This window comes from Rhyacophila brunnea, unplaced genomic scaffold, assembly GCF_057557595.1.
Source record: "Rhyacophila brunnea isolate RB1 unplaced genomic scaffold, BYU_Rbru_1.0 scaffold_16, whole genome shotgun sequence".
NCBI lineage: Eukaryota > Metazoa > Arthropoda > Insecta > Trichoptera > Rhyacophilidae > Rhyacophila > Rhyacophila brunnea.
The window spans coordinates 3,035,977-3,054,232 of NW_028232816.1; the positions used below are offsets into that span (position 1 = coordinate 3,035,977).

The 18,256-nt window shown below is 33.4% G+C and overlaps 1 protein-coding gene across 2 annotated transcripts in view; it reads right to left on the minus strand.

Annotated features, from left to right (window-relative positions):
- Positions 1–2,533: 2,533 nt before the first annotated feature.
- The window catches only part of LOC147074215 (putative peptidoglycan muropeptide transporter SLC46), a 45,982-nt gene continuing 30,259 nt past the window's right edge, over positions 2,534–18,256 (minus strand). Inside the window, exons 2-5 of one of the 2 annotated variants that reach the window (XM_085943581.1) lie at positions 13,783–13,884; positions 10,116–10,337; positions 7,682–7,773; positions 2,534–2,741 (exon numbers count right to left, since the gene is read on the minus strand). In XM_085943581.1, coding sequence (XP_085799707.1) covers positions 2,670–2,741; positions 7,682–7,773; positions 10,116–10,337; positions 13,783–13,884 — 488 coding nt within the window. In that variant the 3' untranslated portion in view covers positions 2,534–2,669. Of the gene's footprint in view, positions 2,742–7,616; positions 7,774–10,115; positions 10,338–13,782; positions 13,885–18,256 lie in introns of both variants that reach the window. The other variant, XM_085943580.1, reaches the window with a different exon arrangement.

The following is an 18,256-nucleotide window of genomic DNA, read 5'->3' on the forward strand; positions in this document are numbered from 1 at the left end:
TATGGTCGAAGAAGATCTTAAATTACTTGCCGCCAAAATAATGAAAAATCGGTATGAGCGTGTCAGACAAGAACACATTCTCTATAAAATATTCTTATATTGACGACGTTCAAACCCTGTAAGTGTTTGGGCGAGGTCGGCCACCACTTGTTCCCCCATTAAAATACTTATTCAAATAATAACTCAATATAACCAAGCTAAAAAAGAAAGATTTTGTAAAGCTGTGTGATACTGGAGCAATTCCTCGTGATTATCATGGATGGTACAGATTACTTGCTGAACATAACATGCCAGACAGGGCACCAGAACCAAACATGTATTCTCAATCTGAAGCAGACTATTTTTTTACATCAATTTATTTTAATATACTTATATTTTTGTGACTTTTGTACTTTTTTATATAAAGCATCTGGGTATATTTTCCATAGAAAATTAAAAAAACTGTATTCTATTTTCGCCATTTTATTCAGAATGCACTCAAAATAAAGTCAATTTAAAAGAAAAATACCTATACTTCATTTTTGTATTACCTATATTCCAAGAATGAAAAGTGACTATCTGCAATTTTTCCATTAATTCATGGGTGGTAAAACTGACCAACTTCATTTCGTATTTTTAAAAGCTAGAACAAAAGTGATTTTTTAAAATATTATAATTTCATTTTAACAGTAAATATCATATCTACACCCACAAAAATAATCAGAAATGTGAATGCAATATAAGGATTTTTTAGAGTGATTACAAATGTTAAAATGGCTTTCCTGAACAATTTACTATTTTGCACTTGGTCACTTTCTCTTGTATGACGACGAGATATGCAAAAATTTTAATGCCAGAAAATATTGAAAAAAATATTGTAACTTATTTTTTCGGACAAAAAAAAACAGCGTCGTTTTTTTAAGTTGTGTTTAGTTACCATAGTTTACATTTACATTTTGCATTTCTTGTTCAATTATTTGTACCTACTTGTAAACAAACTATTTTGAAAATTGTAATTGATTAACTTTATATTGATTATTTGTGTTTTTTTGTTATTATATTATATTGCTTAAGATTAGGTATTAATTTGTTATTCGATTTTTGGGTAAAATTTTTAACTGCATATTTCTTTGGTTTTAGTGCATATTTCAATGATTTTGAGTGCATGTGTGCATGCATATTAATCATGTTTTTTGTTGCATATAAATCCGCTCCCTAGTAATAAGAGGCCCGGTGAATGTTTATCCTCAGTGATGTTTATTCGTCAATTAATTTCAAAGTATAGTTACATGGTGTAAATAAAAGGGAAAGAGCTCGAATTGCGTTATAATGTTAGCGATCGGTTTTAGTAGGTATATTAAATTAAGGTAGGTATCGATTAATTCCTTAATTACTAGTAATCATTACTAACGGACGTCACGGATTTTATATTTAGTCAGTAAGAATTAATTGATACCTATCTTAATTTAATATACTAAAACCGATAGCCAACATTATAAAGCAATTCAATAAGCTTTTCATGTCACAATTACTAGTTAAAATCGTTAACTAGTTAAAAAATTACTAAGATGCCCGTAGCTTAATTGGAAAAAGCATACCTACTGGTGCGAATCCAGCAGATAGAGGTTCCGGTTCAAGTCCCGTTGGGTGTATTTTCTAGTGTGAATATGCTTGAAATGTATTTAAATTATGTATACCTACCTATTCAATAATTTATTATTTACCGAATTTGAAATTAATAACACTTCAAATGCATAGTCGTTAGAAAACTTCGCAAGATTAATAATAATTCTAGGAATAAGAACAGGAAATAACCAAAAATAATAGAACGAACAAAAATATTTTCTATATCTGATGTTGTATATCTCTTGGCTGCAGTGACGTCCCGTGGTGGTAGGCATATTGAGCATCGCTTGGGGGCGGCATTTACTCGAAAGGCGGCAAATTGAAGATAACCATTTGGTATAGGTATAGACATAGATAAAATTATTGTGTTTACATGTTGTACCTACAATCATAGCACAGTAAAAATAGTGTGGAAATAATAAATCTGGGTATTGCTAAATGGTACAAACAAAATGTGTCAGAATATCAACCAAATAGAACCTCAGACTCTGATTATTTGGATATATTTATTCGCTTTTCATATCTAAATTTTCTGAATTTTGTATGTTTTAGTGGTATAATATTTTGTTAGTAATGTATGCAGACAGCACATTTATTAGATATTGGAGTCCTGAAAGGATGATAAAAAATACTGTATAAAAAATGGGGCGGCATTTTGTCTAGGGACGTCACTGCTTGGCTGTATTAACTTTTAGAGCGAGATATACAGTTTAGACAATTTATAGTCTAACTAAACATTAGACGGTTAACTTATTGTAACAATTAACCGCCTCAGTACATAAATAATAATAATATGATAAAGTTATAATATTTATCAATTTGTAGATAATATAGAATGCTTTGTGTGTAGAATACATTCACTGATGCTGTATCTCGATTGAGAATATCTGGGATATGAACATATAAAAACAGATAAAGTCAGATGATCTACTTCTGAAAGGAATAATTTTATTTGCTTACATCTACTTTTAATATGTACATATTTATTGTTTACTTAATTTTATTTTTAATTTAATAAATAATAATAAATTACTTAATCATTATTAAGATTTATATCAGTAAAATCAGATTTGGCTGAATCGATTGACGGTTTTGGCTCGGATTTCTCGTCTCTCTTTTGTAAAATATACATTATTCTGAAACAAATGAAAAAAGAACGTTAATTTTAAATTGTTTTAACTGAATTAAAATAATATACCTACCTATTATTGAGTATGATTTTTTAGATTTGTCTTCATGATTGGCGTCTAGAACGATTTGGCGCCGCCATCTGGACGCCGCCGACTTTAAAATTCATTTTTTTAAATACTTATAGTGATAATTACAAATTATTAATTTAAGACGTTCACAACATGACATTTACAAACAAAGAAGTGTTATTAAAACAGTATTATATAAAAAAGAAATAGATCAGTACAAGAAAAGTGTAAATACAAAAATTATAAATTAGATACAAGGAAGTAGGTACACCTAATGAGCTAAGCAGACCCTATTTGATTTGAATTTATAAAACAATGCCCACCTATACTCATCCTCGTGCCTGTGGAATAATAAATGTCAATATCTGAAGTGATTTGGTAGAACAGAGTTATTTCCCTCCCAATTGGCATTACCAATGGCAGATTAGTTCTGCTCCTTGAGATAACAAACAACTGACACCTCGACGTTCGCTCTCCAAATGCCAGCGAGTCCAAAATTTCGTCGCGCCTATAGTTGAAAATTATTTGTCGTTTCACTGATGTATCGTCTTAAAGAATGAATTGGAGAGACAGTCAGCACTTTTACGTATAAACAGTTATTGTCACGATAGTTTAAACACGAAGAGACGCTTTACATGGCTAGGACACGTATTCCGGATGCCGCCAAAGAGTGCGGCACTTAGTACCCTTGTGGCACAGCCTCAAGGGTTCCGTCGCCGTGGCCGGCCCTCCCTCACCCTGCAGCGGTGCTACAAGAGCGACCTACGTGCTGCAGGTCTGACATGGCGGGGGGCGCAAGAGTTGGCGATGAACCGAGGGAAGTGGCGCCAACTTGTGCTTGCCCTATGCCCCAATGTTGGGACGTGACAGGGTGGAAGAAGAAAAAAAAGAAAAAGTTTAAAATAATCACTATTGCTGCCAGTAAATCCATGCACGTGTACAGTCGCTATTACTTTCAACTGTGACGTAACAATTGCGCCACTAGTCGACGTTAGTAATTGAAGAAAACACCAATTCGACAAGCATAATACATAATATGCACTTATACGAAATAAATATGCTATTGTTTTTCATTTGAAATATAATATAGGTATGTGTGTCAAATTCAAGGTGGCGCAAAGAAATCATTCACGATCGAGTGACGCATCTCGACATAATTGTCATAATTTATAATGTATTTTTTTTTTAATATTGCTATGGCCGTGCGGTGCAGCATAACCATTGGTTTCTGAGCATGGTGCCGGGCGGGCTATCATACACGTACCAATATTCTAAATTATTGTAGAAAATTATTTTTAATACGAATAAAAACATTTAAAAATTAATCACTAATCCCAGCGCTTCATTGGCGAGCCAAAAGTCCGAGGACAATAAATCGTCCGATTTGTCTATGCTCTGCTGCTGTTCAACGAACGAATAAAAAAGTCGAGCTGTCAAAAGTCAAAAGTTGCCATTATCGTAATGTCTTCCGATAATCCTATTATTTTGTGTTATTTATATGTAGACGTGCATAAAATAATATTGCAGTGAAAACAACACAAGTTTTACGATTTATTTTATGAATTTCATAAATACCGTAACCATCTTTAATGAAATTGCTTCGGATATTGATATATTCCACTTAAGTGAGGGTGAATTCAGGTGGACGTTGTTTTATAAGTTTGTAAGATAGGGTCTATCAAAGTTCACTCTGTGTGCTTCCAGCTACTTTTTTGTTATTTATTTTATTTATTTTCTTATTTTATTACTTATTCTCTGTATTTTTATTTTTAAAAAATATTAGCACTTATTTTATGTGTTGTCGTGAACGCTTTGAATTTATAATTTGTTATGTTCATTATATGTAAAATAAATAAAATTGATTTGATTTAATTTGAATTGGAAATTTCGGAACAAAAACCGGAACCGAACCAATATATTTTTTTTACTTGAACCGCAACGAAAACCGAAACGAAACAAAAATAACGGTTCGAAGCCCTGTTGGAAATAATACATAAAATGTTTGTTATTTGAAGTGTAGAAAATTACTTAATATCAAGGTTTTCCGATAAGAAATAATTATATATGAATTTACCACTTAAAGTGGTAAATATTGAAGAGGTGATAAGATATTTATTAATTGCGTGTTATTGCTATAGTTCAGTATAAGATTTGAATGTGAAAGCACATAATCGCCATTAATGTCAAAAATCATGTAACGGTTAATTATTGCAATATTTAGATTTAGATCATTAACGATATGTCACCGAACGAATTTGACCACCTTCAAAGGGCCGCACTAGATATTGGCTTAAGAGTAAATGAAAACAAAACTAAAGTCATGGTACAAAGCCGACAAAAACAGAGTAGGCTGGGCCAAAGTTCCAGTTTTGGAAACCATCAATTTGAGCAGGGCTCGAAATGGACCGGAGCACCATTCCTGTTCGTGAAATCGGTAAGACTATTACTCCGTTTCGTGGACAAAATAATTTGACCGTCTGAACTAGATAATCCATATAAATAGAAAATCAAACACATTTTTTTTATGAAATACATATAAAATTTGATAAATATGTAAATATCTTCAGAAAAATGTCGAGCGCTCCGGTTCGTAAACTTTTCCATTTCGAGCGCTGAATTTGAGGTTGTCAACTGGTTCATATACCTGGGTTCCAATATTACAAAAAAGAACGAGGAACTGGAAGAAATAAAAGCCCGTATAACCGCTGCAAATAAATCGTACTTCTCATTGCTGCCCATATTCAAATCCAGAAATGTCCACAGAAAAACTAAGACGCGGCTCTATAAAACCGTCATACGCACAGTCGTTGCATACGGGTGCAAGTCATGGACGCTAAATGTGAAAGCAGCTGAAATGGTGGATTGCTTTGAGAGAAAGATCATGAGGCGGATATACGGACCCATGAATGATGGTGGAGAGTAAAGAATTGGGTACAACACGGAACTATACCGCTTATACCAAGATTCAAAACTCTCTACCTTCATAAAATTCCGGAGGCTCTGGGCAGGCCATGTCCAGCGCATGCCTGAGTCACGGATACCGAAGAAGATCCTCGAAGGAAACCCAGGGAGGAAAATGCCAGTGGGAAAGCCACGCACACGATGGGGTAACAAAATTACAAAAGATGCCAACCAGCTGCTAAAAGTCATGAACTGGAAAAGACGTGCGGAGGACCGCTCCGGCTGGAGGATGGCGGTGGAGGAGGCCAGGGCTCGACTTTAGCTGTAGCGCCATCGAAGAAGAAGAACGATATGTCACACCATTTAATTTAATATTTTGAATATTTATATTTCCAAGCGCTATATAAATGACGGTAATCGGATATTACTGAACATGAATAAACAGAATATGAATAAACAGAATTCAAAGAAACAGAACAGCCAGTAGAAAAATAAAACATCCATTTTTGTCGTATCTATTTAATAATTAAATACTTATAAAGCTTTCTTATAAAAATTTAATATATTACCTATAAATACTGCACTAGTATGTTGGCCATTCAGCGTAAAATCTCAATTAATCTGCTTGATTTTGATAATCATGCACAACTCCACAGAATTATTAAACTCATTATTTCGTTGAACTTAGTCACCCAAGTATTTGGAACATATTATAAGTTTGATTAAGACGATAGGTACCTATATCTAGCTTGCCAACAACATAGAGTTGAGTCCCGTTTAATTGAGGCTTTCCAGCGATTAGGAATGCACAAATTACATAATTTAATTTTTTACGATGTATTGAAAATCTATACAACATAATATTATAGAGATATTATGACAATTTTAATATTAAATCAGCGGTCGAAATGGATCGGAGCGCACCGGAACGCAGCTCCGTTTCGTGAAATCCCCAAAATTACCGTTCCGTCTTGTGAACAAATTAAATATTGCATCCCAATTTGTGAATTATTAAAAAGTAATTAAATTCACTTTATGATATTTAAAGTTTTATACGAAACTTGTTGGTTTTGTGATAAAAAATAGTATTAATGACGCGTCGTAACCCCCGTTTAATCCTGCGGTGCTGACAATATTTACATTCGAGAAGTTTAAAGACTGTTATTCCATTTGACCGTCTGAGGTAGATGAGAGGCAGGGATGTAACAAAAAAATCAAGCTCACTTATTTGTGTATAATATTAGGTATACGTAAAAATAGGTAATTAATTTTCTAATATTTTTTGAAAATTATCGAGCGCTCCGGTTCATAAAATTTTCCATTTCGAGCGCTGTAATTAAATGATATATTTTTCCTGAAATTCATAGTTCTGTTTTGTCACCGTTCTGTTTATTCATGTTTTGTTATATCATGTTCTGTTTATTCATGGAACCATAAAGTACGCATTTCATTCATCTTTACAAGCGTCAAGATGGCAAGCATTGTTATCAATACCGAGTTCAATGCAGCGCTCGAAATGGAAAAGTTTACGAACCGGAGCGCTCGATATTTTAAAGATATTTACATAGTTATCAAATTTTATTTGTACTTTATAAAAATAAGTGTGTTAGATTTTCTATTATAATATGGTCTATCTAGCTCAGACGGTCAACATATTTTTTCCACGAGACGTAGCAATAGTTTTACCAATTTCACGAGCCTGAACGGCGCTCCGGTGCGCTCCGGTCCATTTCGAGCCCTGGTTCAATGATAGTCTGGCGTTTAGATGGCAGTGTTAAATCATCTCATATCCGTAAGAATGATTGTCATCTTCCATTCACTTCAATTCAAAGCTTTATAGATAAATAAACACATTGTAAACCGACTTGATGGTTTTGGTCAGTTTTTAATGTAATTTTAAACAATACTTACGCAAATGAAGTAACCACTGGGATTGTAACTAGACCTCCCAAGAGATAAAAAGCTCCTGGAATTACCTCTATCGTCGCGACATACACTGCAATGTAGAGGGGGCAAAAAATGACTGGAACAAAAGCCTCGCAGGCACCAAACAAGGAGTAGATTTTTCCTGGAATGAAATACATATTCATCAGATTTAACGTCTTTTAAAAGAAAACCTCTAGAAAACAAAACTATTACTAGTATCAAAAACAGCGACACCAGACACCAACACAAATTTTGTCATTAACAGCGAACCAATTGAACGTGTGACCCATTATAAATATTTAGGTACATGGGTCAATGAGAAATGGGACCAGTCTCAGGAAATAAAAACTAGAATTGAGATCGCAAGGAGCGCCTTTCTCAAAATGACACGCCTCCTTAGCAATCGAGATCTTAACCTAGGTCTGAGACTGCGTATGGTACGTTGTTATGTGCTCTCAATTCTTTTCTATGGTATGGAAGTATGGACGCTAAACCAAGAGATGTCACGGAGACTTGAAGCTTTCGAGATGTGGCTATATAGACTGTCATTCAAGGAAAGATCAATGGAAAGCGTAGTAGAGGACGGCGCCGCATTTCGTGGCTTAAGAACCTCCGTGGTTGGTACGAGTGAAGCTCCACTGAACTGTTCCGGGTAGCAGACGACAAATATAAGATCGCCTTGATGGCCGATCTCCGCCAGGAGATGGCACAATAAGAAGATTATCTACTATGGCTACGATTAGGCAGGGTTTAATTGAATTTTATTAACTAACAAACACTATCTGCACACTGTAGTTTTAGTTCAATGAAAACTAATACGTTTGACTGACAAAGTTTACTATGCACTATTTATGACGGATCTTAACAGCCCATCTCCAGTTGATGTTAGACTATTACAGTAACGGGACTGCGATATAATACTTTGTATCGTATCTGGAAACTTGTACGTATGCAGTTCGCCGTATAACACTTCACCGTGAAATGTTTTATCGGAATTATATGGCCGTGTATTAAAAGCTGTCGACACAATGATATTACAGAAAAAATCAACAAGAGAATCATGTCTGCGAATAAATGCTACTTTGGTCTGTTAAGACATTTAAGTCCCGCTTACTATTTCGCCGAACTAAAAGCTCTCTTTACAAGACACTTGTAAAGCCAGTGCTCACCTACGCATCGGAAACCTGGACATTAACTCTGCGAAATGAAAGAGCCCTGAATATCTTTGAAAGAAAAATTCTCCGCCGTATATATGGACCGATCAGGGATGGCACCAATTGGAGGAGAAGATACAATGCTGAGCTCTACGGACTGTACGAAGATTGCAGCGCAGTTCAATCAATTAAGATTGGGAGATTGCGATGGCTAGATCATGTGCACCGTATGAATGACAATGAACCGGCAAAGAGAGTGATGTCCAGCAATCCAATAGGACGTAGAAGAAGAGGGAGGCCAAAGATTCGCTGGTTAGATGGAGCTGTCAGTGACTGCCGTATTCTGGGGGTACCAAATTGGAAAGCGGCCACACTGGATAGGGACAGGTGGAAGGAGCTGTTGGAGGAGGCCAGGACCACACCGGGTTGTCGCGCCCCTGATGATGATGATATTAAAAGCTGTCTAACCACTTGGGGTCATATAGTACTGACATAAAATTCATGTCTAAATAAAAAAAACGGTTATTGTCGGTATACACTTTACAGGAAGCCAGCAGGAAACAAATTTTGAAAATATCAGATATACTGGGTTATTTGTTAGGTTAGATTAGGTTAGGTTAGGTTAGGTTTTCATTCTTGAATTTTGCGAAAATCAGATATGAAATTTGAATTAATATTGATATCGAATCTAATAAAATTGGAGACCGTATAGTATACGGTCATCTCTTTCCCATAAGAAAGCTCACGGCGAACTGTTCCACGGCAAAATGTTTTACATACAATTTACATGTAGGTAACCAAGGCCTGCACAAAAACGATGCATAAGTGCGAGTGAGAAAGTATTCGGTACCCTTATAATCTCTGCGACACGAGCTAGAGTAAGATAAAAGATTTACAGATCTGGGAGATGGTTTGCTACGGTGTAGCCGGCAAATCTTCGCTTATTGCATAACTAAGCGTCGATAACCGTGTTGCTTAAATTGCTATTTCTTGTGTTAAACATAAAGGCAGTGGTAAATATTTTTAGTTAATTAAGTAGAAAAGATGGTTCTGTGTGTTGTATTAAAATGTGGTAGCCGTACTGATAAGCAAGAAGATGGTATTACGTTTCATAGGTAAGTTGATACATTTTCGTGATAATTTATTTGTATATTATTATATATTTTTAAATCAGTGACCTAGTGTTTCTTTAAAATAACTTAAATTATGGATATCTTTACCTAATGGTTGCATTTTGACCACTTAAAAATACTATATAACGTAAAAAAAAAATAGAAAATTATCTATAGTCTATGTAAGTAACCAATAATTTGTATTGGGCAGTACATACCTGTTTCATCCGGGTCTACAATCTTAGTAGCTAAAGATCTCATGGCGATTATTCCGAGTCCACTGAAGATGTCCACGACTGGAGCCAGATAGTACCAGCCTACCGTTGGTGCAAAGGCATAGAAGAAGCAGGCGATAATTTTGCAGAGTCCTGCCATCACGCCGATCAACGTGTCGTCGATGTTGGTGTATTTCGTGATAATTGTGATGGCGCAAATCGTACCTGCAATACAGATAAATTAGGTTTTGTAAAAATCAATGTGATACTTTCATACAGGTAATAAAAAGTTTACGATTAAGTACACGTCACATTTGAGCAAAATCGCATAAAGCAGGGGTCGGTAACCTTCTTGCCATGAAGGGCGCAATACAAATTATGAACATACCCGGGGGCACATAATATAATATAAGTACATATATTATTAAAGTGTTCAACCAGTGTGTGCTTCCCGTGATCACATATGCGTGTGAAACATGGACCCTAAGTAAAAGAGAGATCCAGAAACGTGTTATGGAGAGGTGCATGCTGGGCATAACGTCGCTGTAGGATTGGTTTGTCGAATAGACCAAATGTCAAATGTTCAGGAGACAAAAAACCAAATTCATTATCCTATATTTAAATACATGGAGGTATTTAAAATGTCGTTTTTACAGCATATGAATGCTGTATTCATTACAATGTAATTTAAAGAAAAGGATGGTTCTGGTCCATTTGCATACAAAAAATCATTCTGCATTAAAAGGTCGATTTCGACTAAAACGGATATTCGTAAACCAATCCTATAGCGACGATAACGCGAAAGGACAAAAAAAGGAATGAGTGGATAAGGAAGCAGACAAGGGTTTGCGATGTAATAGAGTATATTAAAAGCCTGGGCTGGACACATAGCTCGTAGAATCGTTGGACAAATCTAGTCATCCAGTGGTATCCAAGAAGTACAAAACGTCCGCTGCTGGATCGATTAAATGATAAAGTTCTGCGGAAGTACGTGGCAACGCAATGCACAGGACCGAGAGAAGTGGAAGCAGCTTGAAGAGGCCTTCATCCAGCAGTGGATAGATTCAGGCTGATGATGTTGATATTATTAACTTTTCTTTAAAGCTGATAATTATTAAAAATCCCAATAGAACTTAAAATCTTCATTTGAATTTCAAAAACAATCTGCATTATTAACAATATGGAGTTCTTTTTAAATTAAACACCATATTAATGAATCAATTAATATTTATTTAAGAGAATATGCATACATATCGACATTAATTAACATAAAGATATATAACTAATTTTCCAAGCCTTAAAATAAAAAATACAAATACTGAAAAGGTGAAACAATAAATAAATTAAGATTCAAAATTTCAAGATTATTATAAATTTAAATTGTTAGGTATGTATTTTAAAATAGGTGGTCTTATTGTGTTCTTATATTTAAATGTACACACTAAATATATATTTATATACAACATGGTATGCAAAAAATTCAATGCGACACTTGGCATTGCAAATCTTCACCCAACTTATTATAGTCAGGTATATAATTATCACGGCCCGTTCACATGGCGACGATTCGTCTTTTTTCCAGGACCGTGATTTATAACGAACCGTTTTTTTTAAGTGGCTAAAGAACTCTTACGAGTGAGTTCACACGCGCCTACAGTTTTACGAATCGTGAAAACTGACGAATACGTCCGAATGCAACATTCGGTGTTGTCAATAAATCACGAATGCGGAATAAGGTAAAAAGACGGTTCCGTCTTTGAAAACTTATGGAAATATATTATGATGGACTTCACACTATTCATGGGCCGAAATCCCGAAGGCCGGAATCCCGAAGGCCGAAATCCCGAAAGCCTAAATCCCGAAAGCTGAAATCTCGAAAGCCGAAATCCCGAATACCGAAATCCCGAACGCTAAAATCCCGAATGGCCGAAATCCCGAATGGCCGGAATCCCAAAGGCCGAAATCCCAAAAAAAAATACAAACATCAATAATTGCGCAATCTTGATTTGCGCAATTTTTACAAGAGATACAAAACCCATTTTTTTTGTGGAAAATGGGTTTTTGTCTCTCTGTGTTAGTGTTAAGATTGCGAAATTTTTGCAGGAGAGACAAAAACCCATTTGTTCCACAAAAAATGGTTTGTAAAAATTGCGCAATTATTGATGTTTGTATTTTTTTATTTTCGGGATTTCGGTCTTCGGGATTCTGGCCATTCGGGATTTCGGCCATTCGGGATTTCAGCTTTCGGGATTTCGGCATTCGGGATTTCGGCCTTCGGGATTTCAGCTTTCGCGATTTAGGTTTTCGGGATTTCGGCCATTCGGGATTTCACCATTCGGGATTTCGGCCTTCGTGATTTCGGCCTTCGAGATTTCGTCCGGCATCCCCATCGGAGCAACCACCAAATCTCGACCTCTTCATCCACCATACATGAAACTAGCAGACATTAAAAATATCGTCTGTATAATTGGTTATAAGTGGCTTAGATTTTATTCGTTATACGCCTTCCTAGCTCAGGCGACCATATGGATTAACAGTTTTTAAACTTGTGGTATGCAAAAATTGTCAGCGCCGCAGGCGAAAAATGGGGTTTACCACACGTCATGTAGTTTCGTTTAGTATTTTCAATATGGATATTTATATAGTAAGGAATTTAATTACTTTTGAATAAATCACAAACCGGGGCGCAATATTAATTTTTCCACAAGAGGGAGCTATTATTTTGGAGATTTTGGAAACCGGAGTTGCGTTCGCGGATCCGAGTCCATTTTGAGCGCTGGTCTGGAACATAATTGCATCTGCGACAATGTGATAAAATTATGTATTTAATATTAATACATTTGAGGTGCATAAAAAATTGGCAATCGGTTTTTGTGGTTAGAATCATGGTAACTAATAATAATAGTATTGAAAGCTCTATACTTACACTAAAAAAAGAAAACATTCCAATTAATGTTTTGTACCAACTGATCGCATGCGCATCTATTCTATACACAAGACTGGTATCGGCCGCTATCGGCAGCTATCGAGGATAGTTTTGTATCGGAGTACTAACACTTATTGTAAAAAATTCAATAAGTTAGTTAAAATTGTTACAATACGTGCTATATCGTCGCTGTAGGATTGGTTTGTCCAGACTTTTGTTAGACAAAAAAACAAGTTTCATTATCCTATATTTAAATACACGGAGGTATTTAAATTGTTGTTTTTACAGCATATGAATGCTGTATTCATTACAATGTATTTTAAAGAAAAGGATGGTTCTGGTCCATTTAGATACAAAAAATCATTCTGCATTAAAAGGTCGATTTCGACAAAAACGGATATTCGACAAACCAGTCCTATAGCGACGATATGTTAACAGCACCTCTCTTATGTATGCTAAATTTTAGAGGGAGATAGACAGTTTTGACTATTTTTAGATGGCTTATTTTAACAGTTATAATACTTCGATACAAACTTTTTAAATTTACCCTCGATAGCTGCAGATAGCAGTCTTGTGTATATAATAGATGCAATGAAGTGCTTCATAAATTGCGTTCATTTTGGCAATCGCATGGCTCGCATTGTTTTTGTATATAGGCGAAATATGTCAAGTTTTGCCACTGGTATGTAATATGGTAGAGTGATAGAGTATATTAATAATATAATTTATCTTGCTTAGTCTCACCTATTAGACTCAATGTCACTGTGTATGTCGAGTATATGCTGTAGTCGACTTCGGTGAAATTGAATCTGTATCGGGAAAACAGGTAGGTCACAGCTGTTTCACCTTGAATTATCAAAATAAAAAAAACAATTGATTAGTTTTTACATGGTAATAAAACATAATATAAATAAAAGGTATAATTATTATGCAGGGATAGTTGGAAATGAGGAGTTAAAACACTGTCATGTTACATTTCACGTGACATGTCTACTTTTCAAACGCAGATATTAAATAAATAATGTTAATTTAATTAACAATAAATTTGGCACAACCTTGTTAAAAGTATGTGTCAACCTTGTTTCTTAAACAATGACGGTTAAAAAATGAGCCAATGGGGTTTCTTCCCGCCTTTTTGAAAGTGTCTTGTCAACAAATAACTTATTTCCGCCCAGAAGATCTCACTCCAAGATTAGATTCAGTTCAGATTGGACGTGCTCGGTTAACATAATAGAAACAGTCAACGCAGAATGGCGCTTCTTCTTTCGGACGGAAAGATAGAAGACAAGATGAGATTCCAGCCATCACACTTAAAAGCTAAGTAATAATTACCATCTTACAACAAAAACTCTAATGTACTGTACCAAGTGACCGCTTCTCAAATTTGTATTAGAATTTTAATATGTTTCCGTATCATTTTTAAATTTCAATGTAAATTATTTGTGTGTAATTAAATGACACTTTTAACGATTAGCTGTGTTCTTATTTTTATACTGTTATATTTAATTTGTAAATACACATCTTTCAAGGCGCCCAAAAATTATAATTTAATATTTCAACGAGTTTACAAATGACATTTTATTTGAGGTAGATAAATGATTTATAAGGCATTCTTTACACAGGGTTAAGTTGGCAGAAAGCCGAATCTTATAAGCTGTGAGATTAATAGTACTAAATATTTCATGTTTTATTGATTGAATTAGTTAGCACTCTATGTTTAATAATTGTGCATTACAATTATTAAACTTCTTTTACTATCATTCAAACTATTTACATTTTATACACCTTACCAATTTTTCTAATATGACAATTGACGCTACCAATGCGTGGTGCGATTTTTTTAGTTTACGATGTAATAAAATGAACTAAGAAATATTGTGTTTTTGTTGACTTGATCTTGTGTAAGGAGAGTTTTTTTTTCATTTCATAAAATGTCACTGTAAATTTGTTTCGACATTTAAACTTTGAGATGTGTTACTTGGTGCAATACTTTTGAATTAATTATTACCTATTATATTTTATATTATATTCCATGCTATATTTCATTTATGTTGACAATTTGCTTATTATTGTATATTACCTATTGCATGAATTTTATGTGATTCGTATTTCTTTTACGTTTTTTGACATTCAATGCATACCTACCTACTTTATAAAAACTTATTATAAAGTTTGTTTTGCTACATACTTTTCATTAAAACATGAAAAGTATGAAGTAAATCGATTTAAATGTTAGCTGGTTGTTAAATTGATTCAAATTTGTCAAATTCGATAAGAATTAGTTAATTTTCAACTATTTTAGTATTATTATTAAATATGATATAATTACTAAATTTATGGTAATGTTCATAGCTGCCATTAAAATTTTAAAGCTATTTCCGTTAATAAGGAGGTAGCCATTTTCTGAACTAAAATTACTATGATTAGTAATATTATAATTATAAAAGCATACGTCATTTTAGTTATGAATCCAGTTCAGTTTGTGCCTTCTTACAAAACACTAGGTACAATTTGCATAGTCAATTTTGTTGTTTTATTCAAGAAATTTCACGGTGAGTACTATAATTAAATAAATCTATATTACATATATTTCATAATATTCAATAATATTATGGACTATAGTTCTTTCTGTTTATTAGAATTATTATAAGACGCGCCACACAATAAAACGTTGTGTTTCAAATTGTTTCAAACCAAAGAGATTGATCTTTGTTTCAAACGTATTTCAATACCCGTGTCGAAATAATGCATTGACTTCAAATCACGCATGTGTATATTTCTTGTAAACAAAATTATATTATGCAAACGATATTGTTGAGTTCATTGTAGAAGCATTTATAATACCTACTTACATAAATTCCCGCTTGTTTTTAGTTTTTGTTGTTAGTTGTACCTACTCGATTTGTCTTCCAAGTTTTTTTGTTTGGAATAAGATATAAATGAAGAAAAACCATTAAATCTTATCTTTGTGTTTTGGGGAAGTGATCAAACAGATATAATTTCATAGTAATCCGGTTTAATAAAGTCATATTTTTTTCAATTTCAAATCAGTCGATATATAAAAAATTCATTATTAATTTTGTTAAAATATTTTCAGAAAAGAGAAATTAACTCCGCCATTTGCAAAACCTAAAATTTGTTAAAATGCCATTATTTCAATGGAAAATTACCAATTTACAATGTTGCCAAATTTTGTTCCATAGTACCTATATACTTACATAAATTATAAAACATTTTAGAAAGAGAAATCATAAATTTTGTTGTCTCCTTCTAAATTATCCTATGATAATTAAATTCGACATTAGAATCTTGCATTTGTACGTACTTTTTTAGCTGTATGCTTATATGGTTAGTAAGCTAGTATATAATAAATAGTAAATAATAAACCCGGCCGAATCCGACAAGTACATAGAATGTCTTGTTGCTATCCCAAACACACAAATAAGTGAGTGTTTGAGAAATAATATTTTTTATTTTTGTGGATTGATTTCTTTTCATATCATAAATGTTTGGTTATTTTTTTCAGGATATGGGAATGATTTATAATCTTGTTTCAAGATAATGGAGTATTTATATGTTTTTTTAAAGCAAAAAATGCCTATCTAAACAAATTCAAATTATTTAAAGTTAACTTCTTAATAATTTTTTTTTTGTAAATTTATATTGTTTTAGTGTTTTTGAAATTAATGATTTAAAACTCGTTATTTTTTACAAATCACTGAAAAACGCTATGCCAAATACTGTTTTCAGGTTTTTTCAACTGTTCGTATTGTGATTGATGAGACGACGAGATCATCGACATCGATACTACAACTACTTCTTTACTTCACTTCACTTCTTCACTTCTCTGCACTGATTGGATCTTCGATCTTGAAGAGAAAATCTACATTTCTCAGCACAACTGGATGAAAAATAACTGAAAAAGCTAAGTAAATTGAAATAGAATTGATTGGAATTGTTTTTATTGAACTTTTAGTAATGCTATAATAATTTTTTTTTTCTTCTTCTTCTCAACATTAAAAGTACTTACTCATTTTTAAAATAAATTAATAAAATTACCAAGCAAAATAATATTTGTTTGTTTAATTATTGATAGTTTTACAATCTATCTTTTCTTATGATTCACATTTGAAATTTTTAAGTGTTGTGATTTTCATTCTATATTGAAATTCATTTAACGTCCATTGGTCATTTAAACAATTTCAACAAATTTTATTAATCTAGTAATAAAATTGTAATTTTCAGCTTACATACCTACTTAATAATTGACAACCAGCGAAATATTTTAATTTTTTTGTGTACGAACCAATTTTATTCAATATTTTTGAATAGGTTTGTCCAAGCTGTTGTGAAACGAAGTGTTTCACAGCTATATTTTATAATATTGTACATATATTCAGTACAATAAATAATTCTGTATATGCTCGCTTAACCAATGCTAAGTCTTAATTTTAAGCATAAATTATAATTGTCTATATTTTTCGTTATCGACAATTATTATTTAATATTATCTTACGTTGATTATTGTTCAGTGCTGCCAATTTAATCTTTTTTCTTGCCTTTAGAATATTTGAAATAATTAATTTTAAATCCTTTTTTTTAATAGAACTAACCTTTAATCAATATGGAGAACCAACAGTTGGCCATTCCCATGAATCAAACATGGAAGGCTCCAATTTTAAAATTAGCTTTAATAAATAGAGGTCTAGTACCAAATGAAAAATTAGCTTTAATGCAGGAACAAGCTGAGTCTTGGAACAATTCCTTATTATCTCATAAAGAAGTGAAAAATTTAACTTCCATTAATCACGAAAAATATTTACTTAAAAATTATAACGTTTCGTATGATGGAAAAACGAGCGCACATAATTTCATTCAACGTGTCGAGGAGCTACTTAAAAGTAAAAAAACTCCGGAGCATATATTAGTGTCCTGTTTTCCTGACCTTTTGAAAGGTAACGCTTCCGTCTGGTTCAGGTTAGCGAATGACGAGTTCAAAGATTGGGCTCAGTTAAAGAAAGCGCTTTATGTTGAATTTGAGAGTGTTCACGTTATTAGTGAACTAATGAATACTATCCAATTAACCAAACAGGGTAGTGATGAGCTAGTCTCTGATTACATTCTAAAAATTAGAGCGATGGCAAGTCGCTTAAGTAATCGCATGACAATTGAAGAGGCACTGATAATAATTCAGCAGGGATTATTACCTAGATATCAA